We start from the raw sequence: 15,672 nt of genomic DNA on the forward strand, positions 1-15,672 counted from the left end.
AAGAACATGGTGTTCAAATGTAATATAAAAGAAAAGTATGAATTAGTTTTTTTTTGTATTGTGATATACAATCTCTCTCTCTCAATCGTCATCAGAATCATCTGAGCTACGTCCTTTGATGGTCTTGGATTTTGAGGGTTTAAATATAAATGGCTTTTTGCTAGTTTCTAGTGAAGACTGCAGATCACCATCATAATTAATCACGCCAGACTGTGCAAGACGACATTGCAACGTTTCTGTAGAAAAATCATCACAGTTTCCTAATTGAGTAAAGCCTACAATATAGTCCTTGGTTTTACCATTCACGACTAACGAGATTGTAGGTATAACTCTGATTCGCAATCGTTCTGTAATAAATACACATTATCGTACATTTAAGTACACCATTGTCAAAATTATATCTTGAAAAAAAAAAGATCTATAATACCAGTCAAAAAAGGGCATCTTTCAACATTTAATTTGCAGAATCTCGCTTCAATATGCTTCTTCGCGAGAATCTTAAAATGATGATCCACTATTTTACATCGTGGAGAATCATCTTTATAAAATAAACAAACTATATTCTCTGACTTTTTAGATACTTCGAAGAACTCTTTCTCATCATATAATTCGGAATATTCTCCATGACCCTGTAATAATATACAATTATACATAGTGTGTGCAGTAGTTATATTTTAAGGGACAAATTTATATACATATTCCTAATGCAATATTTAGAGTTCTAATATTCTGTACACACTCTAAATATAAAAATGACCAAAAAATAATTCGTTAAAAACTCGGTAAAAAAATTTTTTACTCATTTATTTTCTTTTGACATTCAATGCCATATTATTGTTTTAGAATGCACTTTTCACATTCATCCAATAGATTTTTGTATGGAGATAACTGTAAACAATCAGAATATAATACAATGGCGATCAAATAATGGTTATAAATATATCATTGTTAAATAATAACTAAATTCATAATTCATATTATTTGAACAAGTATATTTCTTTTGCATTTATTTAATCATTAAAAATTCATAAATTAACATAAAAAGACATAATAAAAATCTTTTCATTATTTATTAGTTATTAACTTTTATTTATTAACAAAAGTTATCATTAACTCATCAAATATCGCAACATATTGTCTTAATTTAAAAATATAAAAAGAATATAAAATAATATGAAAATAACATAAGTATCAAATGTTTTAACACTTGAAAGAATATTTAAAGAAAATTTTTAAAGCTTTTTCAGTATTTTGGCACTTATTTCCCCATATTTTTCTTAAATTTCTAATGCATAGATGTTTTTCAGCATATTCTGTACACATGTTAAATCATGGCACTTCCAAATTAAATTTTATTACTCTTATATTATAAATATTAAAAAATACTTTAATAACTTACATATATTTTAACATTTCTAAATCTAGAATTTGTAGAAAGTATTTGTGCAGATTAACTTAAAAAAAAATTGTACATAAATATTATAACTAATCACAATGCTTTTAATTTTTAAATAAAAATTTATAAAACAAAATCATTGAATTGTATTGACAGAGTATTAAATATTCTAATGTGAGTAAACATGCTATGACACATTACCGCAACTAGCCAATCTTGCTTCTGTTTTTGCATCCGTTTCAGCTCATTCAATCTGTGTGTACGTATCTTCTCGTAATCATTGATATCCAAATTATCAAGCTTCTCCAATTCTGCATCTAACTGCTGCTCAACGTGATTGGCAACCTCTATGACTTTTTGCTGAATGACGGCTTCCATATTTTACTGTCAATTGAAAAGATATTTATAAATACCTTGTGCGCGTCCGTTACTTTCTTACCGGTATAATATAAACAAGATACAAAAAGTTATAATGCAAAGTGAGGATACCTTTATAACGTAAATATTAATATCAAAATAAATATAATTCAAAGATATCAATCAATTTGTTAAAATTATAATTTGTACCTTTAATACCTGGCGTTTAAAGTTGGAATTTTGGTTCTTAATTTGGTTCTAAATCTTAATAACTTGATTTTTAACTCAACGTAATCAGTTCAACTCCTTAACCATAAATGGAAATGAAAATGTTACTATACAGAAAAGTGACATACAAGCGATATAAATGGCTGTTTTGCATATGAAGTCACATGTTATGACGTAACGTGCAGTAAGCCAATAAGAAATGATCAGAAATGCAGACTTGAAATTCAAATGTTGAATTAATTGTATGTAGTATATTTAAAAGTTATAATAGAAAAATAATATTAAAAATAATAGTATCGCAGTTTTCAATTATTTCTCTACTTGCCACACAACAGGCACTGAATCTAACCTCTTACGTGCACTATGAGCTCAGTAGCCACATTGAATTCCAACATTTCTGGTCATTTCTGATTGGCCAGTATGTTGGATGACTGCGCATCCACGGGAATACTTCACTTTTGAGTATATATACATGGAGGAGGAATGCCAGCATTGGCCTAGTTTACATCGTGCATTTGATACGCGTATCAAATAGTAAATAACTAGTGAATGTGTTTAATCATTGGCTGATCAGCTTAAATTCACTACTTGATACGCGTATCAAATGCACGATGTAAACTAGGCCATTGGCCTAGTTTACATCGTGCATTTGATACGCGTATGGCTAATATTTCATGTGTCGTACGACAAGCTGTTTGAACGTTCTCGATTGGTCATAGACTAAAGAGATTTTCGAGTCTCTAGAAATGTTCTATCTTAATTATTGCCAATCAAAAAGTCTAATTAACTTGTCGTACGACACATGAAATATTAGCCTATCAGGGGCCCGATTCTTGAAGTCATTCGCAAGAGAAACGTATACGCAAATACTCGCTCTAACAGAAAGTTGTAAGTTTATTGGTTAATAGCCATACGATAGCCAATAAATTTCCAACTTTTCTGTAAGAACAGAATTTGCGAATACATTTCTCTTGCGAATGAATTCAAGAATCGAGCCCCAGGTACATAGGCCGGTATTCATAGGCCGCGTTCAGCAGACACAACTGTTGAGTGAGCGATCAGTGATTCTTTAATATGATTGGTTAATACCTTTAGATCTAACTTGGTACGCGTATCAAATAGTAAGGCCGGTATTCATAGTCGATTTTTATATTTAAGATCATCTTAAGTACAGTCTTAAGATGCCATCAACCAATCACAGAGCCGTATTAGCAACTTAAGACATTACTTGAGACGATCTTAGGCCTGGTTTCACGAACGCGAGTTAATCTAATCGGTCGATTATTTTGGGTTATTCCATTGGAATTGACCAATCGCATTTGTTAATTTTATTTAAGACAAGTACGATTGGTCATTTCCAATGGAATAACCTAAAATAATCGACCGATTAGATTAACTCGCGTTGGTGAAACCAAACCTTAAAATAAGATTCGACTATGCTCTAGTTTACACCGAGCACTTGGTATCAAGTAGTGAATTTAAGCTGATCAGCCAATGATTAAAAGCATTCACTAGTTATTTACTATTTGATACGCGTACCAAGTGCTCGGTGTAAACTAGGTCTATGGCTACGGTCCGACGCTACAAACGTTTAGAAGCATTCTTTGATTGGTCAATTCGTAAAAATCTTTGTTTCGATTGGTCAATCAAACGCTTCGAAGCATTTGTAGCGTCAAGTGAACCGCAGCCTGCGCTCTAGTTTACACCGAGCACTTGGGCTGCGTTCCGATATGCACTGCCAGTACTGAAAATCTATAGTTCACGTCACATACACTATAGAATTTCAGTACTGGCAGTAAATATCGGAACGCAGCCTTGGTACGCGTATCAAGTAGTGAATTTAAGCTGATCAGCCAATGATTAAACACATTTACTAGTTATTTACTGTTTGATACGCGTACCAAGTGCTCGGTGTAAACTAGGGGTGCGTTCCACTTAATGCCCGCAACGCTCGCGAGCGTTGCTTATCCTTGTTTAATATTTGATAACCAACAAGGATGAAATGATTCCACGATCGTTGCGAGCTTTAAGTGGAACGCACCCTAGAGCATAGTCAGTATATCGCGTACGTTAAATACTACAAACGTACAGTGGCAGCTACAGTTGCTTCGCTGTAAAGTTCGACCGTGTTGAACTTTGAGCGTGCCTTCGCTGAAATGCGCTAAAACAGCCATTTTAACGAAAATCGATGGAGAAGGGTTAAAAGCCAGCGAAGAAACGCCCCATGAAAAAGTAGGAGGCGATAGCTTTAGCATTTCAATGCCGAAATTTCATTGCAATGGAGTGGGGGTAAACGCCAGCTTTTCTTCACTCGCATGAAATTGCACCTTAATGCATAAGAGAATCAACCAATTAAAAGTCTTTATTTTTATCTTGGGGAGAAAGACTCCGATTGATTAATTCTCTTATGCGTCATGCACTATGCGCTATGCAAAAGTCGGTGTGTGGCGGCCCTATCGTTTTGCTATAAAAATATTTTGTTATTTTTTTATACAAAAAAGTGATTCTTTTCCTTTTTAAGAACAATACTACACATACAATTATTAAACAACATAATATTGATAAATATATATATACAGATAAATAACTATGTACATATTTATTCATATAAACATTTTAATGCGATATATACATGTATTAATAAGTAAATATTTATTTATATCATATTTAAAGTATTTTGTATTATTTTTTAAACCAAACTACAAACTTTCAAAAAAATATTGATTTGTAATAACTTATATCTACTAATATTTATAAATTTACGAAACATATCCATTTTATTTAAAAACTTTTAAATTTAGTGTATTATAATATGTAACTGTTAAATTAACTCATGCACAAACAAATATACAAACTATTTCACTTATATTTTATTATCTCACTTATATTTATTAATCATTTAGTATAAGTAGGAACAATGGAAATATTTTAGATTTATAAAAATTGTATCATTGATTTAAAATGTTTATTAAAATTTGATCAGGCAGTAAATATTACAGATTTTATTAGCTTCATACTACTTCTTTGTTGATATTAGCATAATTGAAAACACCCCTATTTTTATTCACAAAAGAATTCAAAGTCTAATATATAAACTGTGTATTAATAAAGCAGAAAAGTTGACTTTAATATAAAACAGCAAAATAGTAAAAGTTCTATATATTAATACAGAATAATGGAACTTATATTGTGTGTGTAATTATAATCATTGTTATGGAAATATTAATTTTACTTTTTGAAAATAATATACGGAAGACGCAGTATGGTAAAAACAAAAATTATTGTTGTATTTTAAATTGTAGTAAATTGTATCATACCCACACACACGCGCGCGCACGCGAAAAATTAAAATGTAAACAATATTTGATGATCATACTCTTTTAAGATTAAAGGTTTCACTTATTAAATATTTCAAGTATAATAACATACTCGTATATAGATACTTGCAATAAAGTGGAAAAGCTTCTTGAGTGTAATCACATTCTTCCTAATTAAAGGCTATAATCCTTTTTTTATATTATATAAATGTCAGCAAAAATAAATTTGAATGTAGCAAGCTCAAATAGGCCTCTAAAAAATGCAATTTAAGTATCATTGTAAAACATAGTACTGTTCGCCATAGCACTTTCTATGCTAATTAAATTGTATAGATCATTGAGAAATTGTTAGTGTTTTAAAAACAAGAAAAAATTAGATTCATAGAAAAATCAATATGTAATGTATTTTATATTATATATACATATATATATATATATATATATATATATATATATATACATACACACACACATACACACGAAATACAAACACTAATTGTGTAATCACACAAAAACTGCTAAAAAATCATACATGCAATCACCAGTAGTTCCTAATTACTGATAACAATAAACATCAACTATTAATATATTATATTAATATTAGTTAGAGTGTCAGTTTTTATGAAGACTTATGATTTTTTCTTTTTATATAAATAAATGCGTAATTATGTGATAAATGACTATACTTGCGAAATATTATATATAACTGTATATATTTAAACTTGAAAAATATGTGTGCATATATAAGCTCTATAAAAGTAATGATTATTCTTAAGTAGTTCTCAATTAATTCCTTACTATTTTAAAACATTTCATTCAAAAATATGGTCAAAAAAAAATTTAATACAAATTCAGAATTTAATACAGTAATACTTTTATGTTTATATATCAACTAGAATTAATCAATAGCTTTATAAATGCTCTCATAACATGTTATGTTAAAGAAATTAATAAACGCTATTATAATTCTTTTCCCGATTGCTAAATATTAGATATTTAAATGTGATATTATCATATAAACATCACTTCAACATTATCTCTTTATTTTATGTAATGCAAGTTATTTGAAAAATAATATCAAGTATTTTTTTAGACTTATTTCTCTCTAAAAAAAGTTGTTAGAAATATTTCAATTTATAAGCCTTATTTGCAGTCTCAAACATTTTATAGAAAATAAATATAAAGAAAAGTAATTGCTTCATAAAAAATCAAAACATTTATTAACCATTTCAAAGATCTCTCAGATTTCTATCATCTAATAAACGACTTGCTATATATTCTATTAAATATCTGTTACTGATCTTGAAAAGGTCTTTCCAACATATGTTTATATTTTCTCATTGCTTCAACGAGAGAATTAAGCCCTGAGAACATTCGACAGCAAGAACGCCTGCAAGATCCTAAAGTTTTACTGAATAATACCTGAGGTATCCATTTTCAAATTTTCAAAATGTATTTATGGATAAGAAAATGTTTACAATGATCTTCTAAAATGTTCTTTCACTGAAATTTTTAAACATACAAGAGACGGCAGACACAACCGTTTCTTCGAATCATTTCCTTGGCGAATTCATATTACTTATCCATATTTTGACATACAACAGTATCATATCGTACTGACGCACAGGAATGACTTCGGAAATATACAACCAAGGGTTAGCCACAATTCAGATTTGCTGAATATTTACATTAAATGAATTAATATTTCTAGTCAGCTTTGCGTGGCTTACGCTTATTACGAACATTAGGACTACTGGTGTCAGCTTTAGTATCTTTATCTTTCTCACTCGCTTCAACTTCTTTTGCTTCAGATTCCTTTCCTTCAGATTCCTTTGCTTCAGGTTCTTCTCCTTCAGACTCCTCCTCATCAATTAAATCGTCCCCAATGTTTTCTGCAATTTCATCATCTGAATTTTTTTCCTGAGGAGTACCATCCGTTGCACCAGCCTGTTTCTTCTTGCCTTGTTGCTGTGTTCTTGCCGGTTTGTGTGGAAACAGGAAGTCAATGAAGCACACAATAAACTACAATTACAAATACAATAAGACATAATTTGTTTATTAGCCATTTAAAATTTAATATGAAATATTTCACTTTTAACAAAATGTTTATCACCACTGTATCACTTACCAATCCTAATATTGTACCCAGAACCACTGTTGCAACAGCAAAAATTAAGTAACTACCCCAAACAGGTACTCCAACATCTTCCAAAAGTTGATTGTGGATGTTCTGAGTGGAAACAAATAATGTTTAATTGAAATTATTGTAACAAATGTAATTTTATAATGTATAAAAAATATATATATATGTATATACTTACACGTAGTACTTGAGATAGTTTAAAAAAATGACTTAAACATGCCATGTAGAATGAGGTTGGACTCTTCCAATTAGATATTGGATCTACTTTCGTCCATGTCTTTTTAGATATAAATTCAATCAATGAGGTTCTATCTCTTGGGCTTTTATATTGCCTAAATATTCCATCTTTTACACTAGAAAACAAAAATAAATTTTTAAATATTTAATTAAGTATTCCTTAATTTAATTCTTAATTTGCAAAAAAATTCAAAAATAATCATATTTATAAAAATAATTATATTAATATGTATAACAAAATTATTGATATAACAAACTTACTGATATATTGTAGGCAAAGCTGTGACTAAAAATCTACCACTAAGACCTGGTGAGTCTGTCACATCTATCTTTCCAACATTGATATTTAGATCCTTCTTTGCTACTGCAAGATCCTCCCAGATTGGTTCGAGTGCTTTACAAGCAGGACACCATGGTGCATAGCTAATAAAAAAACCCAACTTAGATTTTAATAAATTATACATTATATATTATAATTATACAAATTATTTCTCACAGATTTTAATACATATGTACATTACAATAATTGTAAAGATTTGATGTTTTAAATATATAAACAATCTCTCACAATATTATTACAAAGCATGCATATATATATATATATATATATATATATATATATATATATATATATATACACATACATATGTATTTCATTAAGCAAAGCTAACTGCGCGACACCGTATTTCGCGTATTTCTCACGGAAGCTCGACGTGTTGTCAACGACAATCAAATTCGCACGCGCCATCAACCGCGACTACGTTGACCTAGGTATGCTTACAATTCAACCATCCATTCTCCCATGAGCATGAGATCCCAGTTATCTTCGTTCAGCTGCTCGACCAGGCTGCCGTCCTTCGTTCGCCGCAAGTCCGCATCCACGTTCGCGCCCGCATACGCGAACAACAGCACGATGTAGGCAACACAAAACACCGGACCCATTCTGAGCGGCGTGCGACGTCTTGACCGTCGACGACTTTAACCAACACTCATCCACCGGCACCGCGCACACAACGCCAACCAACCAACCCAACCACCACCAACCACTTAGAGTTCACAACTGCCGAGCACTATCCACGCTGTCTTCGTTCTTCTTCTCTTACCCAATGGATTACTGTCTCTACCAAGACAAAGTACCACGTTTTCAATGGTCTGCGCTGTCGAGTGTAACGTCCCAACGTCCGGAAAATTTTGTCCAAACGTTTTCTCGCGAAACTTGTCCAGATGCATGCGCGCTGAGTTACCTTACTCAGTAATACGTTTCTATGGCTCATTCTTACTTTCGTTTAAGTCGTCATTATATAATAATAATAATTCAAATATTAAGCACTTAATCGTACTTTAAAATTACGTACATATATATATCAAAATCATATATTACATATATGTATACTTTAAGTTATCTGGCATTATTTTAACTCTCTTATCGATACGAACGCATAGGCAACCGGATCGTTTAAACTTCTAAATTCTTACTCTCGTATTGCTTATGGGTTCGTCGAGGATTAATTAACTGTAAGATAAATAAGAACCGGATATTTGTAAAGGCCCTTGCACGTGCACTGTCGGATGATTAAAGAAATGATATCTCGTCAACTGAATCCTCAAAGATTCAAACGGAACGGTTCTAAAACAAAATCTGCTATTATCAACACGACGGCGACAGGATGTCGCGCCTAAAGAAATACAATACGAAATTAATCCGCGTAATATCCGGACTGCGTGTCGGAAGATCAGGTGAACCATAGCTAGGCATTTAACATAAACAGTTCGTAAGATATATCCATTTCACGTTGGCGACGAGATGTCGCGCCCAAGAAATAATTAAGATTGATAAACCGGCGAGATATTTGGTAGTGAAAGCGATCCTAGCCGAAAAATATCCCGGATCAAATGATCGACGAAATCCTAGACGAGATATCTCCGATAAACATCCGCACACGTGCAAACGGTCTCACGCGCCTTATCAGCGACCCCCGAAACTCGGTTCCCGCCAAGCCGCCGAATCACTCCCACTCTTACCGACTCTTGCGCTTCGCGCGTGTTCCCTACTCCGGAGCGCTAGCGGCCGCTGAGCGCAGCGCCGATTTTGCTCGATCCCTTTGTCCGCGCCCTATTTAAACCCGCGCACAGACGCCGGATCATTGATTAATTCATGCATTCTCTCATTATTTTTCGACACTCGTTCAGTACCAATTCAGCGATTAAGTCAGTCATTAGTTCTCGGTCACGCGTCACTCTTCAATCTTCAAGTTATCTGCAACCTCTCTCGTACTTCGCGATCAACTCATTGTTAATTAAGTTAACCAGTGCGTGCTCCGACAGACTGCTACCACCAACATATCTCTGGGACCATCTTCAACTGTCAAACCACATCAACCATTTAATTATTAGTGGACCAAACTATTGCTTCAAACCATATTATAACTCGTGAGTACTAATTAATTATTGTTTACTATCGCTCCCTAGAATATTTTCTGAAATTGAACTGTGCCATATTATAAAGAATCCTTTCGATAAGGATTAATTGTCGACTTCATTTTCCAAATAATTATAAACAACTCCTCTAGGTACAACCCTCTCCCCTCCCTTGTGCCGCGATGAATTCCACAACACCTAAAGTGAGTAGACTCAGTGATTAAAACAATCGTCGGTGAAATTAGAAAAGCCGGTATATTCGTGCTCAACGAAACTATAGATTCCGCTAGCGAGCGTTCCATCGCTTGCCAGTGATATAAGAACAAAACCGTAGATTCCGCTAGCGAGCGTTCTATCGCTTGCCAGCGATATAAGAACAAAAACCGTAGATTCCGCTAGCGAGCGTTCTATCGCTTGCCAGCGATATAAGTAAGTTAATCATTCACAAGCACGAATATACTCGACGGCCCTAATTTCCCTTGACGCAGAAAGATGCTTAACTAAGCGTTCACTCGCTTAACCAAGCGTTTATTTGTAGACCATCAAGAAAAATCGCCACCGCGCTGGGAAAAGGAAAAGAGCAAAAATCCTCAAGGCTCAACAAAAAGCCCTAGAGCGGGCTTTCGAGGAGATTGAAAATTTCGTGGGCTACCCGCTGGAGCACACCCCCCTTCCTCCTCCAGTCACAGACGCTCCGCCAGGAAGAGCGATCTCTTCCTTTGATCTATTCCAAGAAGACACCGTCCCTTTGGAAAACTATAACCAGTTAACGTCTAACGCGCCCGAAATAATCACGCTTAGCGATTCCGATCACGATTCTCCGGAGTTGGAACCTTTAGATCCAACTGCGGAATACCATAGCGATGCAGTAGCGCAGATTATTATATTTCCGCCAGAGAATTAAATAATACATGTAATAATCCTATACGTTGTTTATTAATAAATATATACATATATATATATATATCCAGATTCATTAATCTTAACTACATCAAGGTCATACTAACCAAATCCTACAAGGTTTTCCATCGGCAACAAGCTCTCGCCATACCCGGGTAGAGTTCGTGTAAGCGGGCTGCCCGAAATTTGAAAGGAGAGCTCCAGCGTCGGTCAGGCGACCGAGGCGTCGCGACGCACACATTGAGAAGAAATATCCCTAGACCCGGACGTTACAGTAGTGGTCTTAATTTTGGTGGCAGCGGTGGGATATGAAATTTGGAAGTTGCCTGTGAAAACCGAGTAAAGACAGTTTTATTGAATATCTTTCACACAAATCCCTTTAATAAATTCATTTTTCTTTACACCTTTTAAAAATGGCTCATAACACACGATCACAAAGCTCCCGTGCTTCCTCTGAATCCGGAGAACTCTCCCAAGTCGAACTAGAACACATAAGTAGAAAAATAGCAGATAAAGAAAAATTAATTCTGGAACAAGCTCAGGCTTTAAAAATCAGACAAAATGAATTGGATAAAAGAGAGGCCAATTTGAATAAAGAAAAGAATGCCGCCGTTGGCATTGACGGACTAAGTGCTGTATTAAATACATTAAGACAAGAAATAGCTTCTCTAAAAATTTTACCTCAACAAGTCGAACAGCTTTCTCAAAGAGTCAATGATTTATCAGCGTTGCCAAATCCTGAAGTTTCTCTGGAATCTCCTCAACGGGGTACATCGCCTCGTAATCCCGACGTAAATCCTGGTAGTCCCGTCCGCTCTACACATTCCTCCTCCGATTTTACACCGCCCATTCGATTTAAAGATGTGGTAGACTCCATTCCGCGCTATGATGGACATAAGCCTCCTGTATTCCAATTCTGTAAAATTTGTGAGCGTGCTCTTAAACTTATTCCTTCCCAACAAGAACAATATTTAGTTCAATTAATTATTAACAAACTTCATGGACATGCATACACAGCCGTTGAAGGCATGAATTTTTCAACCATAATTTCTCTGACACAACACTTAAAGAAAATATTTGGCCCAAATAAATCTTTAAATCAATACAGAGGAGAACTCGGAAATCTATACATGTTACCTAACGAAGATATTTTCAGCTACATAGAAAGAACAAAAGAATTAAGATCCGCTATTATAGATGGTGAAATGAATTTATACGGCACACTTCTTTCGCAAGATGAAGACCGAATCGATCAAGATATACTAGAAAGTTTTATTAACGGATTACCAACAGATTTATTAGTTCGCGTTAGACTCGAAGGCCATTACGGAAATTTAGACGGAGCCATAGCTTGTACCATTCAATTATCCAAAACTTTAGAAGCAGAAGCTCGAAGGAAAAGACACTCTTGTCCAATCAAATCAAATTCTGCCCCTCGCGTGGACTTTGCAAATCGCCCGGCGCAAAACCTCCATTCTTTTGAACGTAGAAATGATCCGCCCCCGCAGCCAAGGCCTTTAAATTCTTCGATAGCGCCGTTTATTAAACCACTTATTCCCGGTCAACCAGGACCTAATGCTCCTATTGAAAAAGTGTGCAAATATTGTAAGCATGCTGGACATCTTATAAATGAATGTCGGAAATTAGCATACCGTCGTTCTCTCGAAAATGCATCTGGCACTTCAACGTATCGGCCGGGAAACGCGATGAGCGTTCCGGAAAATCAGGGCGTCCGCCGGGATGCGAGCCAGACAGGGCGCCAAACAGACACCAAAACCGTGCGTTTTCAGCAAACCCCTACGTCCATCCCCACTCCATCGAGCTAAACAAAGAATTCAATTACAGTAAAGCTCCAGTAATAATTTTGTCTTCTCCGAGCCTAAGTTTCAATTGCACTTTCATGATCGATTCCGGTGCTGACGTGAATTTAATTAAGATAGGATGTATCAATCCTTTGGTAACTATCGATAGATGCAATAATACAAGCCTACAAGGAATCTCTTCTAATTCAGTGACCACTCTAGGATCCTGTTACATTCAGATACTCGGAAGAGAGACCGAATTTCAGGTAGTCACTGATGACAACCCTCTCCCGCAACATGGTGTCTTAGGAAGCGCATTCTTACAAGATCACAACGCGATACTCAATTTTAAAAACAAATGTCTTGTCTATAACGACTCACATATACCTTTCGCTGAATCAACTTCTATGCTTTTGCAGCCTCGTTCAGTAAACCCCTTCTACTGCTATATTGCAAATCCTGAAACAAAAACAGGTTATATTCCTCCTCAAGAAATTGAGAACGGGATCTATTTAGGTGACGCGATCGTTACTAATTCAAAAGGTAAAGCCTACCTTCCAATTTTTAATACTACGGAGCAATCTCTTCAAGTGGAAATCCCTGCCGTAGTCCTACAGGAATATGACACATTTGATACCCTGGATTCCTCCCCGGGTGTTGCTGAGGCGACCACAGGTCTTCGTGTCGATTCCTCTCCCTCCGCAAACTTCTACGATGTTGAAGAAGTCCCCTCTGATACTCAAGAAGGTCACTGTAAAACAAATTCTTCTTGTAATCCTATCGCCCCTCGAGAACAAGCGTTAATTAACGTTCTATATAATAACTTTAATATCTCTGCTACCGAATTGCCCGGTAATCGCGTCGATTCTATTCTACAATTATTACGAACCGATCATCTTAACTCCGAGGAGAAAGATAATTTGGTCACGTTAATTTCTAAATATCCTGAGAGATTTCACCTTCCCACTGATCATCTGGGATACACGAACGCTGCAACTCATTCAATCCCCACTATAAATGAAGTACCAATTCACACAAAACAATATCGTTTTCCCCCTGTTCATAAAGAAGAAATTAATAAACAAGTCGATTCTTTACTCAAAGACGACTTGATCGAATTCTCTACTTCCCCTTATAATTCTCCTTTGTGGATCGTCCCTAAGAAACCCGATTCAATGGGTAATAAAAGATGGCGCATGGTAATCGATTATCGAGCTTTAAACGAAAAAACCATCGGGGATGCATACCCCCTTCCGAATATTACCGATATTCTTGACCAATTAGGAAATGCAAAATATTTCTCCGTGCTAGACTTAGCCTCCGGCTTTCACCAAATCCCCATGGAACCGAAAGACGCCCCTAAGACCGCTTTCTCAACACCTTATGGTCATTATCAGTTTAAACGCATGCCTTTTGGTCTTAAAAATGCCCCCGCCACATTCCAAAGACTAATGGACAACGTCCTTTCCGGCCTGCAAGGTAATGAATTATTCGTTTACATGGATGATATAGTCATCTACGCACGCTCTCTCCAAGAACACGAGATAAAATTCGAGCGCCTAATGACACGTTTAAAGGAGGCTAATCTTAAACTACAGCCCGACAAGTGCGAATTTTTGCGAAAGGAAGTAGCTTACCTAGGACATATTATAGGATCCGACGGAGTCAAACCAGATCCAAACAAGATCAAGGCCATAACAAACTTTCCACGTCCACGAACCGCAAAAAACATCAAACAATTCCTGGGGCTGGTCGGCTACTATCGTCGATTCATTCCACAGTTCTCTAAAATAGCAAAACCATTAACAGATCTATTAAAGAAAGATAAACAATTTGTATGGCTAGACGGTCAGATAGAAGCTTTTAACGCTCTTCGAAAATCTCTTTGTACAAAACCTATTTTGCAATATCCTGACTTTACTCAATCTTTCATTTTAACTACCGACGCATCTGGTTACGCCATTGGTGGCGTACTCAGCCAAGGTAAAATTGGAAAAGACTTACCCATCGCATATGTATCGAGAATCTTAAATAAGGCAGAACAAAACTACTCGACCATTGAGAAAGAATGTTTATCCATAGTTTACTGCACCAATCATTTCCGGCCGTACCTGTATGGTAGAAAATTCACAATTATAACAGATCATAAACCACTAGTATGGTTACATTCTATTAAAGATCCCTCTTCCAGATTATGGAAGTGGCGGACTAAATTAGCAGAGTACGACTATAATATACAATATAAAAAGGGTAGTTTAAATAACAACGCAGATGCTCTATCTCGAAACCCTCCTCCTGCCACAATGTTACCTCTCTCAACCAAAAATCCATCTCACCTCTATTTCCCTGGCGAACGTTTAACACTCCCCGAAAATCAAGCACTGACCATTGAAGAAGTCGACGATAACTCTATTGAATATTTTAGCCCCGAATCTGAAACAGAAAATGAAGACGACGATGAATTAGATATTCTATCACTCGCGGATTCTGTCCCTATCGGAACTCAGAATGAAAACGAAACTAATATACGATTGAACATCGTTAACAGTCGCGAAAATTTATTGAAGCAACAAGATAATATCGTGATTTTTATTTACGTAGACGGTACTCCTTTCGACAACGGCGCGAAAGAATTAATTCAAGCCGAGTTACTACCAGAATACTGTGACATAATGTATGAAAGAGCTAAAGTCACGTCATTTAAAAATAGAACACTAATTGCTTTACCCATAAAATTAGACAATAAAACACTAATAACAGTCGACAATGTAAAAAATTGTATGCGAACATTGTTGGATGTTATAACTGAATTGCAACTTGGATCTTTTAGTATTCGGAGAACAGGAAACCTTGATGAAATTCCCTGGTCATACA

At 35.1% G+C, this 15,672-nt stretch overlaps 3 protein-coding genes across 4 annotated transcripts; 1 reads left to right on the forward strand and 2 right to left on the reverse strand.

The window, feature by feature from the left end:
• Window positions 1-46: 46 nt before the first annotated feature.
• Window positions 47-2,151, reverse strand: LOC105840198 (thioredoxin domain-containing protein 9). 2 transcript variants are annotated; one of them, XM_012687074.3, is made up of 4 exons: window positions 1,973-2,151; window positions 1,598-1,780; window positions 428-629; window positions 47-347 (listed from the first exon to the last, which is right to left on the reverse strand). In XM_012687074.3, exons 2-4 carry the CDS (start codon window positions 1,772-1,774, stop codon window positions 82-84), a joined length of 645 nt encoding a protein of 214 aa, XP_012542528.1. In that variant the 5' UTR covers window positions 1,775-1,780; window positions 1,973-2,151; the 3' UTR covers window positions 47-81. The 2 variants fall into 2 exon arrangements, with proteins under 2 accessions (XP_012542528.1, XP_012542527.1); XM_012687073.3 differs by having other exon boundaries at window positions 1,964-2,148.
• Window positions 2,152-4,929: 2,778 nt separating this feature from the next.
• LOC105829134 (thioredoxin-related transmembrane protein 1) lies at window positions 4,930-8,762 on the reverse strand. Its single transcript, XM_036283410.1, has 5 exons — window positions 8,460-8,762; window positions 7,940-8,101; window positions 7,620-7,794; window positions 7,427-7,528; window positions 4,930-7,320 (listed from the first exon to the last, which is right to left on the reverse strand). The coding sequence occupies exons 1-5, from the start codon at window positions 8,618-8,620 to the stop codon at window positions 7,006-7,008; spliced, it is 915 nt and encodes a 304-aa protein (XP_036139303.1). The 5' UTR covers window positions 8,621-8,762; the 3' UTR covers window positions 4,930-7,005.
• Window positions 8,763-8,887: 125 nt separating this feature from the next.
• On the forward strand, window positions 8,888-11,060 carry LOC118644584. Its single transcript, XM_036283411.1, has 3 exons — window positions 8,888-10,108; window positions 10,249-10,299; window positions 10,635-11,060. Exons 2-3 carry the CDS (start codon window positions 10,279-10,281, stop codon window positions 10,998-11,000), a joined length of 387 nt encoding a protein of 128 aa, XP_036139304.1. The 5' UTR covers window positions 8,888-10,108; window positions 10,249-10,278; the 3' UTR covers window positions 11,001-11,060.
• Window positions 11,061-15,672: the final 4,612 nt, after the last annotated feature.

The sequence above is a fragment of the Monomorium pharaonis genome, chromosome 2 (assembly GCF_013373865.1).
Source record: "Monomorium pharaonis isolate MP-MQ-018 chromosome 2, ASM1337386v2, whole genome shotgun sequence".
Taxonomy (NCBI): domain Eukaryota; kingdom Metazoa; phylum Arthropoda; class Insecta; order Hymenoptera; family Formicidae; genus Monomorium; species Monomorium pharaonis.